The sequence below is a fragment of the Pristis pectinata genome, chromosome 7 (assembly GCF_009764475.1).
Source record: "Pristis pectinata isolate sPriPec2 chromosome 7, sPriPec2.1.pri, whole genome shotgun sequence".
In the NCBI taxonomy this organism is placed as follows: Eukaryota; Metazoa; Chordata; class Chondrichthyes; order Rhinopristiformes; family Pristidae; genus Pristis; species Pristis pectinata.
Genome location: NC_067411.1, coordinates 6,555,620 through 6,571,231, shown reverse-complemented (window position 1 = coordinate 6,571,231; position 15,612 = coordinate 6,555,620). Strand labels below are relative to the sequence as shown.

Below are 15,612 nucleotides of genomic sequence, written 5' to 3'. Positions count from 1 at the left end.
TCTGCTCCATCAGTAACAGCAAGGCAATGATCCCTTGTTTGGGAAGGGACTAACATTACCTGCTGGTTTTAAGCAGCGACCAGTTAGCCTGGTAGACACGTGATACAATGATAATGGATTTGTTAACTAATTATAATAATTAATAAGAACATAATATTGCAAACCAGCCTCCACTCCATGGACTCAGTCTACATTTCCCACTGGCTCGGGAAAGCAGCCAACATAATCAAAGACCCCTCCTACCCTGGTCATTCTCTGTCTTCCTCCTCTTCACCCCCCTGCCCAAATCAGGCAGAAGATACAAAAGCTTGAGAACATACACCGCCAGGCCCAAGAACCGCTTCTATCCCAGTTATCAGACTCTTGAACACACCTCTTGTACGCTAAAGATGAACTCTTGACCTTAGAATCTACCTCTCATGGCCCTTGCACTTTACTTGTCCACCTGCACTGCACTTTCTCTGTAACTGTCACACTATATTCTGCATTCTGTTATTTTTCCTTCTGTACTACCTCAATGTACTTGTATATGGAATGATCTGTCTGGGTAGCACACAAACAAAAGCTTTTCACTGTATCTCAGTACATGTGACAACTATAAACCAATTACCAATAACACAAGCAAGAGTCGGCCATTTGGCCCTTGAGCAATATGATCATCGTTGATCCAATCTTGGCCTCGACGCCACTTCTTTTTCCTCTCTCCATTGTCCGTGATTCCCCTGTAGTGAACGTTTGTCCATCTCTACCTCCACAGTTCAGGGGCAGAGAATTCCAAAGAGTCACACCACCTTAAAGTAGAAATCGTAGGGTCACACAGCACGGAAACAGGCCCTTCAGCCCAACTGGTCCATGCTAACCAAGGTGCCCATCTAAGCTGGTCCCATTTGCTTGCGTTTGGCTCATATCCCTCCAAAACCTTTCCTATCCGTGTACCTGTCCAAGTAGCTGTTTAAATGTTGTTATACCTGCCTCAACCACTTCCTCTAGCAGCTCGTTCCATGTACCGACCACTGTCAGTGTGAAGGAGTTGCCCCTCAGTCTTTTTCCCAGGGAAAGTGAATCAAAAACTACAGCGCCTTGGTTTAGGGTGAGAGGCGAAAGGTTTAAAATGGATCTGTGTGCATTCACCCTATTGATGCCCCTCATGGTTTTATATAATGTACATCTGTAAGGTCACCCCTCAGATTTCTACATTCCAATCTCCACCTCAGGTGGGTGACCCCTTATTCTGAAACTGTGCTCCCTTGTTTTAGACACCCCTACTGAGGGAAAGGGCTCCTCAGCAGCCACCCTGCCTACCCCTGTCAGAATCCCAAGGGTATGATAGCATAATGGTTAAGTTACTGGACTAGCAGCCCGAGTTCTGGATGATTGACCTAAAAGGCATGAGTTAGAATCCCACCAAGGAAGCTGGGGAGTTCAAGTCTGGGGAATTAAATAGATCTGGAATTTAAAAGAATGGTTAGTTTTATTAACAATAACCATAAAACTGCCTGTATTTTTTTAAAAAAAAACAATCTGGTTCATTAATGCTCTCCAAGGAAAGAAATCTGCCATCATTACCTGGTCTGGCCAAATGTGACCTCAGGATCATTAATGTGTTGACTCATAATTGTCTCCTCTGCTGGGGATATTCGGGGATAGACAATCAATGGTGGCCCTGCCAGTGACGTCTGCTTCCCAAGAATGAATAAATAAAAAATGTTTTCCATCGAGCAATTTCTGTGTTCCATTGAGACACAATATCACAAAAATTGGTAAATTGGTTCATTGTTGTCACATGTACTGAGGTACAGTGAGAAACTTTGTTTTGCATGTCATCTGTACAGATCATTTCATCACATCAGTACATCAAGGCAGTACAAGGGAAAACAGTAACAGAAGGCAGAATAAAGTGTTACAGTTACAGAGAAAGTGCAGTGTGGGCAGACAATAAGGTGCAAGGCCATAATGAGATAAATTGTGAGGTCAAGAGTCCATCTTATTGTACAAGGGGATTGTTCAATGGTCTCATAACAGTGGGTTAGAAGCTGTCCTTGAGCCTGGTGGTACGTGCTTTCAGGCTTTTGTATCTTCTGCCTGATTGGGGGGGGGGGGGGGGGGGGGGGGGGCGGGGGAAGAAGAGAGAATGACCGGGGTGGGTGGGGTCTTTGATTATGCTGGCTGCTTTACTGAGGCCGTGAGAAGTGTAGACAGAGTCCATGGAGGGATACACTGTTTTATGTAATAGCCCTCCTGGGATGTTTATCAAACTAAATTTGATACAGTGCCACAAAAGGAAATTTATGGATAACTTCTTGAAGGATGACAGTGAGGTGGGAGGTTTGTGAAAGAGTCCAGACGTGGTCCTGGCACTGCAAGTCAGGACCACCAGTAGTGAGACATTTAAAATTTGGGATATGCTGGAGTTGGAGAGGATAGGATGTTCTGAAGGTTTGCAGGGTGGGGAATTGGTTGCAGAGATGGACAGGAACCTGAAAATAAGGATGGACATCTTAAAATTCCTCTGGACTGCAGCGGCCCACCACAGTGTTGTTGGGAAGGGAGTTCCAGGATTTGGAGACAGTGATGATGAACGTTCACATTCCCTTCCAGCTTTGTGTCATCAGCAAACTTAGAAATGTTACATTTGGTATTGGTTTATTATTGTCGCATGTACCAAGATACAGTGAAGCTTTTGTTTGCATGCCATCCAGACAGATCGTACTATGTGTAAGTACATCGAGGTAGTAAAAAGAAAAAAAACAGAATGCAGAATATCGTCCTCTCGTCCAAATCATTGATGGATGTTGTGAATCGCTGGGGCCAAGCACTGATGCCTGCAGCATCCACTAGTCACTGCCTACCATGTGGAAAAAGACCAGTTTACTTAGAGTCACAGACATACAGTGGCATGCAAAAGTTTGGGCACCCCTGGTCAAAATTTCTCTTACTGTGGATAGTTAAGTGAGTAGAAGATGAACTGATCTCCAAAAGTCATAAAGTTAAAGATGAAACATTCTTTTCAACATTTTAAGCAAGATTAGTGTATTATTTTTATTTTGTACAATTTTAGAGTGAAAAAAGGAAAGGAGCACCATACAAAAGTTTGGGCACCCCAAGAGATTTGAGCTGTCAGATAACTTTTACCAAGGTCTCAGACCTTCATCAGCTTGTTAGGGCTATGGCTCGTTCACAGTCGTCGTTAGGAAAGGCCAGGTGATGCAAATTTCAAAGCTTTATAAATACTCTGACTCCTCAAACCTTGTCCCAACAATCAGCAGCCATGGGCTCCTCTAAGCAGCTGCCTAGCACTCTGAAAATTAAAATAAATGATGCCCACAAAGCAGGAGAAGGCTGTAAGAAGACAGCAAAGCGTTTTCAGGCAGCTGTTTCCTCAGTCTGTAATGTAATTAAGAAATGGCAGTTAACAGGAGCGGTGGAGGTCAAGTTGCGGTCTGAAAGACCAAGGAGACTCTCTGAGAGAACTGCTCATAGGATTGCTAGAAAGGCAAATTAAAGCCCCCATTTGACTGCAAAAGACTTTCAGGAAGATTTAGCAGAGTCTGGAGTAGTGGTGCACTGTTCTACTGTGCAGCGACACCTGCACAAATATGACCTTCATGGAAGAGGCATCAGAAGAAAACCTTTCCTGCGTCCTCACCACAAAATTCAGCGTCAGAAGTTTGCGAAGGAACATCTAAACAAGCCTGATGCATTTCGGAAACAAGTCCTGTGGACTGATGAAGTTAAAATAGAACTTTTTGGCCGCAATGAGCAAAGGTATGTTTGGAGAAAAAAGGGTGCAGAATTTGATGAAAGGAACACCTCTCCAACTGTTAAGCACGGGGGTGGATCGATCATGCTTGGGGCTTGTGTTGCAGCCAGTGGCATGGGGAAGATTTCACTGGTAGAGGGAAGAATGAATTCAATTAAATACCAGCAAATTCTGGAAGCAAACATCACACCGTCTGTAAAAAAAGCTGAAGATGAAAAGAGGATGGCTTCTACAACAGGATAATGATCCTAAACACACCTCAAAATCCACAATGGACTACCTCAAGAGGCACAAGCTGAAGGTTTTGCCATGGCCCTCACAGTCCCCCGACCTAAACATCATCGAAAGTCTGTGGATTGACCTCAAAAGAGCAGTGCATGCAAGATGGCCCAAGAATCTCACAGAACTAAAAGCCTTTTGCAGGGAAGAATGGGCAAAAATCCCCAAACAAGAATTGAAAGACTCTTAGCTGGCTACAGAAAGGGTTTACAAGCTGTGATACTTGCCAAAGGGGGTGTTACTAAGAACTGACCACACAGGGTGCCCAAACTTTTGCTTCGGGCCCTTTCCCTTTTTTGTTATTTTGAAACTGTAAAAGATGGAAATAAAAAAAGTAATCTTGCTTAAAATATTAAAGAAATGTGTCATCTTTAACTTTATGTCTTTTGGAAATCAAGGTCATATTTTACTCGCTTAGCTATTCACAGTAACAGAAATTTTGACCAGGGGAGCCCAAACTTTTGCATGCCACTGTATACAGCACAGAAAGAGGCCATTCGGCCCAACTCGTCCATGCTGACCAAGACCACCTGAGCTAGTCCTGTTTGTCCCACATCCCTCTAAACCTTGCCTATCCGTGTACCTGTCTAAATATCTTTTAACCATTGTAACTGTACCCCCCTCTACCACTTCCTCTGGAGGCTCGGTCCATGTACCCACCACCCTCTGCGTGAAGAAGCTGCCTCTCAGATCCCTTTTAAAACCTCTCCCCTTTCACCTTAAACCTATGCCCTCTGGTTTGAGACTCCCCTACCCTGGGTAAAAGACTGAACATTCACCTTGTCTATGCTCCTCATGATTTCATAAACCTCTATAATCCTCCTACACTCCAGGGAAAACAGTCCCAGCCTATCCAGTCTCTCCTTGTAGCTCAAACCCTGGTTACATCCGCGTGCATCTCTTCTGCACCCTTTCCTAATCACGCCCTTCCTGTACCCAGGCAACCACAACTGCACACAATACTCCCAAGTGCGGTCTCACCAGCGTCCTGTACAGCTGTAACATGACGTCCCGACTCTTGTACTCGATGCCCCAAATGATGAAGGCAAGCGTGCCAAATGCTACCTTCACCACCCTGTCTACCTGTGTCTGCTTCCAGCTCCTAATCCGTGCCACAACCCCACGTGCTTTACTTTTGCACACTAACCTCTTTGGTGGGACTTCCTGTGAAGCTGTCTGAGGGTCCGACTTCACACGGCCACTGGTTCTCCCTCATCTGTAGCTTGACCTGTCACTCAAGTTCAAATTTTGAATGGCAGTGATTGGTTGTATATAAAGATGTAAAAATAAAGTTACACAGTTTAAAAATATCAATTTAAAAATAGAAAACACAGAAGAAGCAATTGGTTTGGTTTAAAAACAACCAGAGTAATGGTGGGAGTACAGACAAGAGGGGGAGGGGAAGGGGGAGAGACCTCTTCAAAACAATTTTTTTGAAGCGTGATTTTTATTTTCCTTTCATAAACCCATGCTGACAGTTGAATTACGTTAATGCTTTTCAGGTGTTCTGTTAATACAACTTTTATAGTGAACGTGTTTAGCACAATTATTCTTTTGTATTCTATAACAATCTAGGTATGCAGGCTCTGAAAGTCCTGGGGCTGGTTTACTTCCTCTACCTCTTTCTGTTCTCTGGCCTGGAGTACACCCTCAGCTTCCTCACCCATCAACGCTTCCAATTTGACAGGTACAAGGCTTTTATTTGGCTGTTTGGGATCTTGTTGAATATCAAAAAAAACCCCGCAGATGCTGGAAATCTGGAATAAAAGTGCTGGAAACACTCAGCAGGTCAGGCTGTGTCTGTGGAGAGAGAAACTGGTTGTCAGAACTGGGAAAGTGAGAAAAGAACTTATTTTTAAGTTGCAGAGAGGATGGGGGAGGGATGATGGGACAAAGGGAATACCTGTGGTAGAGTCAGACCAAGGTTGTAGAGGTGATTCCAATGTTTACCATTGTAGGGTGGGAATAGAGAGGTTTAATAACTAGTAAAATAGGATGTAGCTTGTGCTGGTGTGGTAACAGGGAACCACTGATAAGGCTCAACAACAGAAAGATGGGATGCAGCTGTAACTGCACCAATATACAGAAGCCTGATGATTATGTTATAACATGCCACTGTTGTGACCAAAACTTAGGTTTGCTGTTAACTTAGACTAGCGGGTAATTAAGTGTTTTATTCTGTAACGAAAACCTAATTTCATTGTAATTAAGTTTGTGTAATGATGTAATCGGAGAAATGTAACAACCAAAACAAGTTTTCTGTGTGATCACGTATGCAGAGAGGTGTATAAAGCTGTCCCGAAATTGTGTTCAGATAGATTAGCTTTGTCTGGTCTCCTGGTGCACACCAGGTTTCAATAAATCACACATTGTCTGGACATTGTTCGCTCCTACAAAGTAGATCAATGGGAATCCCAAAACCTGGCTGCCTTTGATTAATGCGAGCTTTTAATTCTGACTTTCTCAAACTACCACGGTGGGATTAGTGGCCTAGTGAAGAAGCCAGTCAGTTCTCCTTGCCTGGAGAAGGCTTTGGTGACTCCAAACCTACAGGGTTCTGGTTGACGAGTAACTAGTTGCTCAGTTAAAGAGTCACATAGCACGGAAACGGGCCCTTTGCCCCAACTGGTTCATGCCGACCAAGATGCCCCATCCCAGCTAGTCCCATTTGCCTGTGTTTGACCCATATCCCTCTAAACCTTTCCGATCCATGTACCTGTCCAACTGTCTTTTACATGATGTTATTGTACTTGCGTCAACCACTTTCCCTGGCAGCTCGTTCCCTATACCCACCACCCTCTGTGTAAGAAAAAGGAAAGAAGTTGCCTCTTGGTTCTCTATTAAATCGCTCCCCTCTCACCTTAAACCTATGTCCTCTAGTTCTTGATTCTCTAACCCTAGAAATAAAAACTGTGCACACATTCACCTTATCTATGTCCCTCGGTATTTTGTACACCTCTATAAGGTTGCCCCTCATATGCTCCAAGAAAAAAAGTCCCAGCCTGCCCAACCTCTCCCTGTAACTCAGGCTCTCGAGTCCTGGCAAACAGAGGAACCGGCATCCCAGGACAATCCCAGTGCCAACACAGAACAAAGCAGAGATGGACGTCTCTCAGCTCATCGTGCCTTCGCTTTTGAACGAATACTTAAAGGAAATTCTGGCCGCTGGTGTGATTTTTGTTTTTAATTCTTATTCCCTTCTCACATGTTTCCAGCATGCAACAAGGGAAAATGTTCTTCTTTGTGGGGATTACAATGGCACTGGTCCAGGGGGGATATGCTCGGAGGATCAAACCAGGAAATGAGGTCAAAGCGGTGAGGAGGGTAAGTGATGGAAAACTTTGGGGCAGAGGATTAACCACGCCGGCGAGTGTACTGACACTGAATTGTCGCCAGTAAAATAAACACAAGGACTTCCAAAAGTGAATTGGGCTCGCAGGAGTGTTGTACGGTGAGTAGGGCTGATCAGATCGCTCTTGGGACAACTTGCAGCTTTTCCAAAACCTCTCCGGCTGTAGCCAGAAGCCTGTCCACAGGAGTGAAAGGCTTAACATATGAGGAACGTTTGGTGTCCCTCGGCCTGTACTCGATGGGGTTCAGAAGGATGAGGAGATCTCATTGAAAGGCCTGGACAGAGTAGATGTGGAGAGGATGTTTCCACTAGTGGGAGAGTCTCGGTTCTGAGGGCACAGCCTCAGAATAAAGGGACACCCCTTTAAAACTGAGGGGAGGAAATTCTTCAGCCAGAGGGTGGTGAATCTGTGGAATTCGATGCCACACAGGGTTGTGGAGGCCACGTCATTGGGTGTATTTAAGGCAGAGGTTGACAGGTTCTTGATTGGTAAGGGGGTTAAGGGTTACGGGGAGAAGGCATTATTTCTTCTGTAAGCTTGTTCCATACACCCACCACCTTCTGTGTGGAAAAAGTCGCCCCTCTCACTTTAAACCTATGCCTTCTAGTTTTGGACTCTCCTACCCTCGGGTAAAGACTTTTTGGCTATTCACCTTATCTATGTCCCTCATGATCTTATAAACTGCTATAAGGTCACCCCCTGGCCTCCTACACTCCAGGGGAGAAGGTCCCAGCCTATCATACCTCTCCTTGTATCCCAATCCCTCCAACATCCTCAAATATTTTCTGCACCCTCTCCAGTTTAATGACATCCTTCTTATCGCTGGGCGACCAGAACTGTATGCAGTACTCCAAATGTGACCTTACCAATGTCTTGTACAACTTCACGCTGAGCATTCTTGTATCCATGTTTGTTTATCACACAGGAGAAGGGAATTTGGCCCATTGAGTCCATTGCCAGCTCACAGGGCAATCCTATTTCCCTACTAATTTTACCTATAACTTATTCCCCCACATTCCCATCAACTGCTCCCCAGTTTCTACCACTCGCTTACATACGGGGGGGGGGGGGCAATTTGCAGTGGCTGATTAATCCACCAACTGCACATTTTTGGAACGTGGGAAGAAACCACAGTACTTGTGAGGGGATAAGGGTGGAGAACCACACAACCGCAGGGAGAATGTGCAAACGCGACGCAGACCGCACCCGAGGTTGGGATTGAACCTGGGTTGTTGGAGCTGAGGCAACAACGGTTCTACTCACTGTGCTGCCCAGCTTATCCAGGGTGGGCATCTTGGTCGGCATGGACCAGTTGCGCTGAAGGGCCTATTTCCATGCTGTATGACTCTCTGACTGAGAGTTGAACCTCTCCTTCTCTCAGCTATCCACTTGCTTAACCATTTCTGTATATCAGACTCATGTGGCAAACAGTGATGGACGGGATAAACTCTAACAGGGGCTTAGTAAAAGCAAGAAGAACTTATTTTTACTTATGACATCTTTCCTGTTCAGGCAATATCTGTGCTGATCCCGGGTTTCCTCCTCATCGGCTGGGCCAGTTCAGTGCTGGTACTGTATATTGGACTCCTCTTTTACTCATGTGGTAAGTTACTCAAGATGCTACTCATCAACTTGCTTTTACATAGCTCAGCTCATCACGGAAACCAGCCCCTCCATGGACTCTGTCTACACTTCCTGCTGCCTAGGTAAAGCAGCCAGCATTATCAAAGCCCCCACCCACCCCGGACATTCTCTCTTCTCCCTCATCTCCCTCCATCGGGCAGAAGATACAAAAGCCTGAGAGCACGTACCACCAGGCTCAAGGACAGCTTCTATCCTGCTGTTATAAGACTATTGAACATTCCCCTAGTACGATAAGATGGACTCTTGACCTCACAATCTACCTCATTATGGCCTTGCACCTTACTGTCTGCCTGCACTGCCCTTTCTCTGTAGCTGAGACACTTTATTCTGCATTCTGTTATTGTTTTCCCTTGTACTGCCTTGATGGACTGATCTGATGAAATGATCTGCATGGATGGCATGCAAAACAAAATTTTTCACTGTACCTCAGTACATGTGACAATAATAAACCAATTTACCACAGCGTCTTTAACGTTGTAAAATGTTTTCTTTAATTTATGTTTATATTTTTCTTGTGAATGCTGCTTATATGATGCGATGTGCCTGTGATGCTGCTGCAAGTAAGTTCCTGCCCCTTCCAAGTCTAGATCAATCTTGTCCCTCAGAAATTCTTCCACAGTAACTTCTGTACCACTGATTGACATGACAAGACAAGACGCTGACCAAAAACTCTCAGCATAACAACTTGGAGAAAATTGTAAGTTTTAGGGAGCAACTGAGGGGAGGAAAAATAATTGGAGGTTAGGAGTGAAATTCCAGAGCTTAGGGTCTTGGTAGCTAAACTCTGGAATTTCTGCTGCCAAGGCTCTCAGCTCAGGAATTCCATCCCAAACCCCTCCAATTTCTCCTCCTCAGTTGCTTCTTAAAGCCTACATTTTTGACCCTGCAGAGGGAGGAAGCTTCAGTAGATGGGACAGAGGAACCTCCCTTCAAAATAACCTTGGTCTGATTTTGGTTTCCCTTCCAGCTGCTGCTATCGTTATCCCCTGCCTGTCTGCCCTGGTAGCTGGATATGGTAAGTGTCTAGAACCTTTTTGTGCATTAGATTTGATCAAAGCACCAGCATCTTTCATTGTTTTCAGCATGGGAATGGAGAGGATTGGACTCGTCTCCCTGGAATGTCATGAATTTTGATACCCCACATGGCTTTGAGAGCAATTCCCAAACCTGTGACCTCTACCTCTTTTGAAGACAGGGCAGCAAGTGCTTAGGAACGTTGTGCCACTTTCAAGTTCCTATTCTGGTCACAACCTTCCTCCACTTGGGAGTGCATCCTTTCATCATTGCATACTAGAACTCCTTATCCTGAGATTGCTGTGCTGATACCTTCCTCACATGCAGTGCAGTGGCTCAGAGTAGTTTGTCATCATCCTAACCTTACTTGGTGATGGAGATTAAATACCTTAACCTACAAATAATGCTAAAAAAAATATTTGTAGCTGGTATAAGTACGATTCCTGTCACTGATCACTCCAGGAATGTTCAATGGTGGCAAAGTAATACTACCAAGGGGAGGTGCTTGGTCTTGCTCTTGTTGGGGTTGGTTATTTGCCTTGGTCAATGTTACGTGTCACTTGTCAGCCCCTTCCTGAATGTTGAGCAGCTGAAATGGGAACCAAACTCTGCAATCATTAGTGAACATCCACACTCCTGACCTTGTAATGGAAGGTAAGTCACTGATGGAGCAGCTGAGAAGGGTTGGGTCTTGGACAGCGGGCTGAGCTATTCCTGTGCTGGGGCTATGATGTGATTGGTCTTCACCTCCTACAATCATCTTGTGAGCCAGATAAGACTCTGTTCAAGTGGAGTGTTTTTGCCCAATTCCCTGTGGGATACTTGGAATTGTGACTCAGAGGAACATAGGTAGGTCCCTCGAGCTTGCTCAGTGATTTCATCGTGTTTTTCATCTAGATTCCAGTATTTGCAGTCCTTTGTTTCTCTAGTATTTCTGCTGATCTTCTGCTTTCTTGTTTTATATCCATATCATTACAAAGGGAATCGGTGTGTCTAAAATATACTCTGTGGCTGAGCATCCCAAATTCTACTGGATGGAGTTTATTAAAGGTCCACAACACCGTTGTATAAAGAAAATACTGCTCACAGTGCTAAATGGCTGATTTGTTTGCCCTGTCACTATAAACTCTAATTCTGGACTTTCCAGCTAAAATCTACCCTGATAAGATGAGATCACCTGAACTTGTAAGTAAATGTATGCACATAGGCTCAAGCATGTGGAGTCTGCCAGCAATATCTCATGCAGTTGAACATTCTGCCAGTGCTGACCACTGGGGATGGGAGCTGAGGTGAGGCACCAGAAATGAAGGATGCCACTGGCATGACCTTATGGGATTTAATGAGTTGTATTCACACAACATCTTACTTGAGGGCTTTGAGGTCCTAAAGCATTTCACAACTGTTGTTGGAGATATGAGACTGCAGGTGCTGGAATCTGCAGTAACAATGTGCTGGAGGAACTCAGCCAGTCGAGCAGCATCTGAGGGAGAGAAAGAATTGTTGACGTTTCAGGTGGAAGCCCTGCATCTGGGCATCAATAACTGTGGTTGATGCATAGGCAGGAGATAACAGACAGTCAAGGTACCTGCATCATTCATCAATTCAGGCTGGAGCCTTGAAAATGAGGGACATCGACTTGGGGAGTGAGGGGTGAGTCAGCCACCCGGTTGGGGAATTGTTCCTATGATAGTGAACTTTAGAAATTCAGTATCTGAAAGGACTGCAAATGGTAAGTTACCAGTTACATGTTAAGGGTGTGATTGATTCCTTGAGTATCCAAACATTTATCGATGATGTGGCAGGAATATGGATGTGATGGTGGAACAGATGTTGTATTGAACGTTGGTATTAATTAGAGGCTATAAGGACATCTTCGCTCTCATTTCTTAAGAATTCAGCTCAGGAAAGTTTAAAAATTGAGTCAAAACTTATTAAGGGGCCAATGCCAGGAGTGGGGAAAATTGGTGGGGAATGGAAGGATGGGAAGAAAATTAAAGGTTTAAATTAAGCTAATTTTTTTTTTAGGTGCAGCTAATCAAAAAGGAACAGTGATGGGAATACTTCGCAGTTTGGGGGCTCTAGCCCGAGCTTTGGGACCAACCTTGGCAGCTACAGGTGAGGAATTGTATAGCTTCATTTGTTGGATTCATGGGTTTTATCAATACATTACTGGAGTGAAATTCCTGATTACTTTTAGTTAATGGCAGCCCAAACCAACATTGGATTTCATCATTAGTACATGGGAGTCTCAGCTCCAATAGAGAGTGAAGATTGCACTCGGACATAATTTAAGAACTTAGAGGGATCTGAAATGTAGTAAAAATATTTGAAGATGGTTATAAAGCAACATTTGCTATGGCGCTACAAAGGACATGACTCAAAGCTTGGGCTGTGGCTTTTATGGAGTTTCTTAATGGGGTGGAGGGGTTTAGGAAAGTAATTGCAGAACTTGAAGGCATGACTACTAATGGTGAAACAATTAAATTCAGTAATGCACAAGCAGCTATTGTTGTTCTCTTGTATCCTTGATCACAATATAATCCAGGAGGAGGTCATTATATTCCTATATGGGGAGACAAGATCCTGCATGTGCTCGAATCTGGAACAACAAACAATCTCCTGGAAGAACTCAGTGGGTCAAGCAGCATCTGGGGGGTGGGGAGGGGGAGGGGGAGGGGAGAGAGAGGAGGGAAGAGGAATAATGGACAGGTCATCCTTTGCTCCCCCTCAGCCCACCAGTCAGCTCAGTGCCTCTACCTTACTACTCCCATCTCCTCTTTACATCGGCCATCTCCATTCTCAGTCCTGGGGCAGGGTTTTTGACCCAGAATGTCAATGTTTCCTTTTACCCCCAAAGATGCTGCTCAACCTGCTGAGTTCCTCCAGCAGACTTGTTTGTTTGTTGCTTTAGATTCCTCCACATTTTGTTTTGTGGGGAGTGGTGGAGAAGGGGTATTTATGTCATTTTCATTGTAAAAAATGTTTGATCTCTTTTACTGACCTTAAGGCAGTGTATTCTAAACTTTAAACACTAACTTTAAGAGATTTTTTGCTGGTTCCAATCACTATTATACTTGACCCTGAGATTCCTTGAGTATCCAAACATTTATCGATGATGTGGCAGGAATATGGATGTGATGGTGGAACGGATGTTGTACTGAATGTTGGGATTAATTAATTAGAGGCTATAAGGACATCTTTGCTCCCATTTCTTATGAATTCAGCTCAGGAGAGTTTAAAAATTGAGTCCCAAATTCCTCACAAAACAGAGTTTACTTTTACAGTTAAATTTACAAGAGCTGTGTGATTTATTCTTTTTGAATTCTTACTTCCTTGCATAAAAATGGAAATTGCCAAGTTGAGTTGTCTGTTGCTCATACAAGACTTAATTCCAATTTTCAGTGCATTCCTCACTATACCTGCAGAACAAACATTAGACAAGTGTTAAATCTGGCACACAAGTGTCCATACAACTCAAGTGGAAAGTTATTAGGTTCACAGTAAAGTTTTTAAATTGAAGTAATGCCATTGTGGAGACCAGATTACCACTGAGTATAGATTGTGATCATCCTGAATAAATGGAGCTAGTTGAGAAGTTTGATACCTGTTTGTGTGCTGCAGCTAAAGGACAGGGGGAGGTGGTGAAGAGATTAAATGTTGTTGTCTACTTGCAGTTTACTGGCTGGGAGGTGCCGAGGTGTGCTTTACTGCAGCAGCCGCTGCCTTCCTCCTCCCTCTCGCACTCCTTGCAATACCCAAAGCAAAGAAAGCCGAGTGACGACCAGAAACCTGAAGAGAACCAGGGGGAGAAAAGCTTGACCTACGTAAACTTCAAGAGGACGGCATGGATTCCCTTCAAGCAACTGCAAGCTGCCTTTAAAGCAAAATCTGGCAGTAGCTGGTTGATTTTATAACATCTCCAGCTGGGAACATCACAGCAATTGAAGATCAGGAAAACTGTCTGTCCAAAGTAGAAATGCATTTAGTGGGTCGAGTATAAAGGACTTCCATAAAATAACTTGTTACAGGGCTGTTAGAAATTCTTTTTCTCCCTCCTGTTGGATACTTTTTGTATGTTGGTTGCTCCCCCTCCTTGGGTGGGAATGTGGTACAATGGAATCTTGCATTATCCCATCTGGAGGTTAAGTGTGTGATTTGGAAGATTAATGACCAGTGAGCCATTATTTGATTCCTTACTTATGGGCCCGGTTGGCTATAATCACACTGCCCAAATTGGGTTACTCCTGAGTATGATTGGAGGGCATGGAATGAGAGATATTTAACAGCAGATATACTCAACATCCAGCTATCGACATAACTGTCCTGGGTGGGAAGAGTGAAGTCACAAGGAAAACCATTTTAATTTGGAAGAGAAAATTATATTCTTGCAGGATTCTCCTTCTCTCCCATTTACTACCACTTTTCAGAATGTGGGTTCAAGCTTAGCTCTAGAGACAAGTTCAAGACCCACTGTGGAAGCTGGGGAATTTAAATTCAGGAACAGCGGTGATGGCGACACTGAAACTACAAGATTGTCATAAATGCCCCTTCAGGGAAAGAAATCTGCTCAGACAGTCTGACCAATCCATGACTCCAGATTTTTAATGCTCTTAACTTATTCTGTTCAGAGTTGATTCTGGATGAATCTTAAATGCTGGCCTTAATAGCAAAGCTAAAATCATGAATTAACAATGAGCTGTTCACGACCACTCCAAAGACAAGTGGGAGTGTTCCACTGTCACCTTCCTCCACTCCCATAATCACCAACCTCCATTCGCAAGCACTGGCTGTGCCTTCAGCTGCCTACGTGCTGGAACTCCTCCTTTGTCTTCAATATCAATCTCTTTAGCTGCTTATGACTACCTGACTTATGTACAGTCCATACATTTGGGAGACCAGTGGTATGCATTTGCCAGCTGCTTGCAGGGCTGCAGGCACCTTCTGCTGGGTGGGAACTTGGTTCATGGCCACACTTCTGACTTGCAAACTGTTCAGGTTACAAACAGTTCACAGGAGCGGAACCCTGCCTTAACCTGGGAGGACCTGTACAACAGTTTCACCAGAAAGCCCCGGAGGCTGCATAAGTACATTTTCAAGTGAAAATCGAATACTAGTCTTTGGCCATTTTACTTTAACCCATCAGGACCTCCTGTAAGCATATTCATATTCAATGTTCACGTGAAAACTGTCACTCTTTTAAGGTATTCTTTATTTTTTTGTGCTATCCTGAAATCAAGTGTTTATTTTGTTTTGTACTGAACTTCAAATAAACATATCCATTTTACTTTACACACAAGACGGTGGCCTTCAGGAGCAAGAGGGTGGCTATCCTACCTCAGCCAGAGCTTATCAGTCCTTCCTCCGCACCAGTCACAGCACAAAAGTGTTCTTAATAATTCCAATACCTTTCTCTCCATTTCCCTTCCTAGCAGTCTATTTCATGAAAAAAAAACTGCAGGAGCAACATATTGCAGATGCTGAGTCTGAATAAAAAACAGAAAATACTCCATTTAACATCTGTGGAAAGAGCAACATAATTTTTTTTAAAAACTAAACTCCATG

General features: G+C 44.0%; 1 protein-coding gene across 1 annotated transcript in view; it reads left to right on the top strand.

Annotated features, from left to right (window-relative positions):
* mfsd10 (major facilitator superfamily domain containing 10) overlaps positions 1–15,339 on the top strand; it is a 41,643-nt gene extending 26,304 nt beyond the window's left edge. The window contains exons 8-13 of the mRNA XM_052019363.1: positions 5,615–5,726; positions 7,255–7,363; positions 8,905–8,995; positions 10,004–10,051; positions 12,076–12,165; positions 13,725–15,339. Of these exons, the coding sequence (XP_051875323.1) occupies positions 5,615–5,726; positions 7,255–7,363; positions 8,905–8,995; positions 10,004–10,051; positions 12,076–12,165; positions 13,725–13,828 (554 nt within the window). The 3' untranslated portion in view covers positions 13,829–15,339. The remainder of the gene's footprint in view (positions 1–5,614; positions 5,727–7,254; positions 7,364–8,904; positions 8,996–10,003; positions 10,052–12,075; positions 12,166–13,724) is intronic.
* The last annotated feature ends 273 nt before the right edge of the window (positions 15,340–15,612 follow it).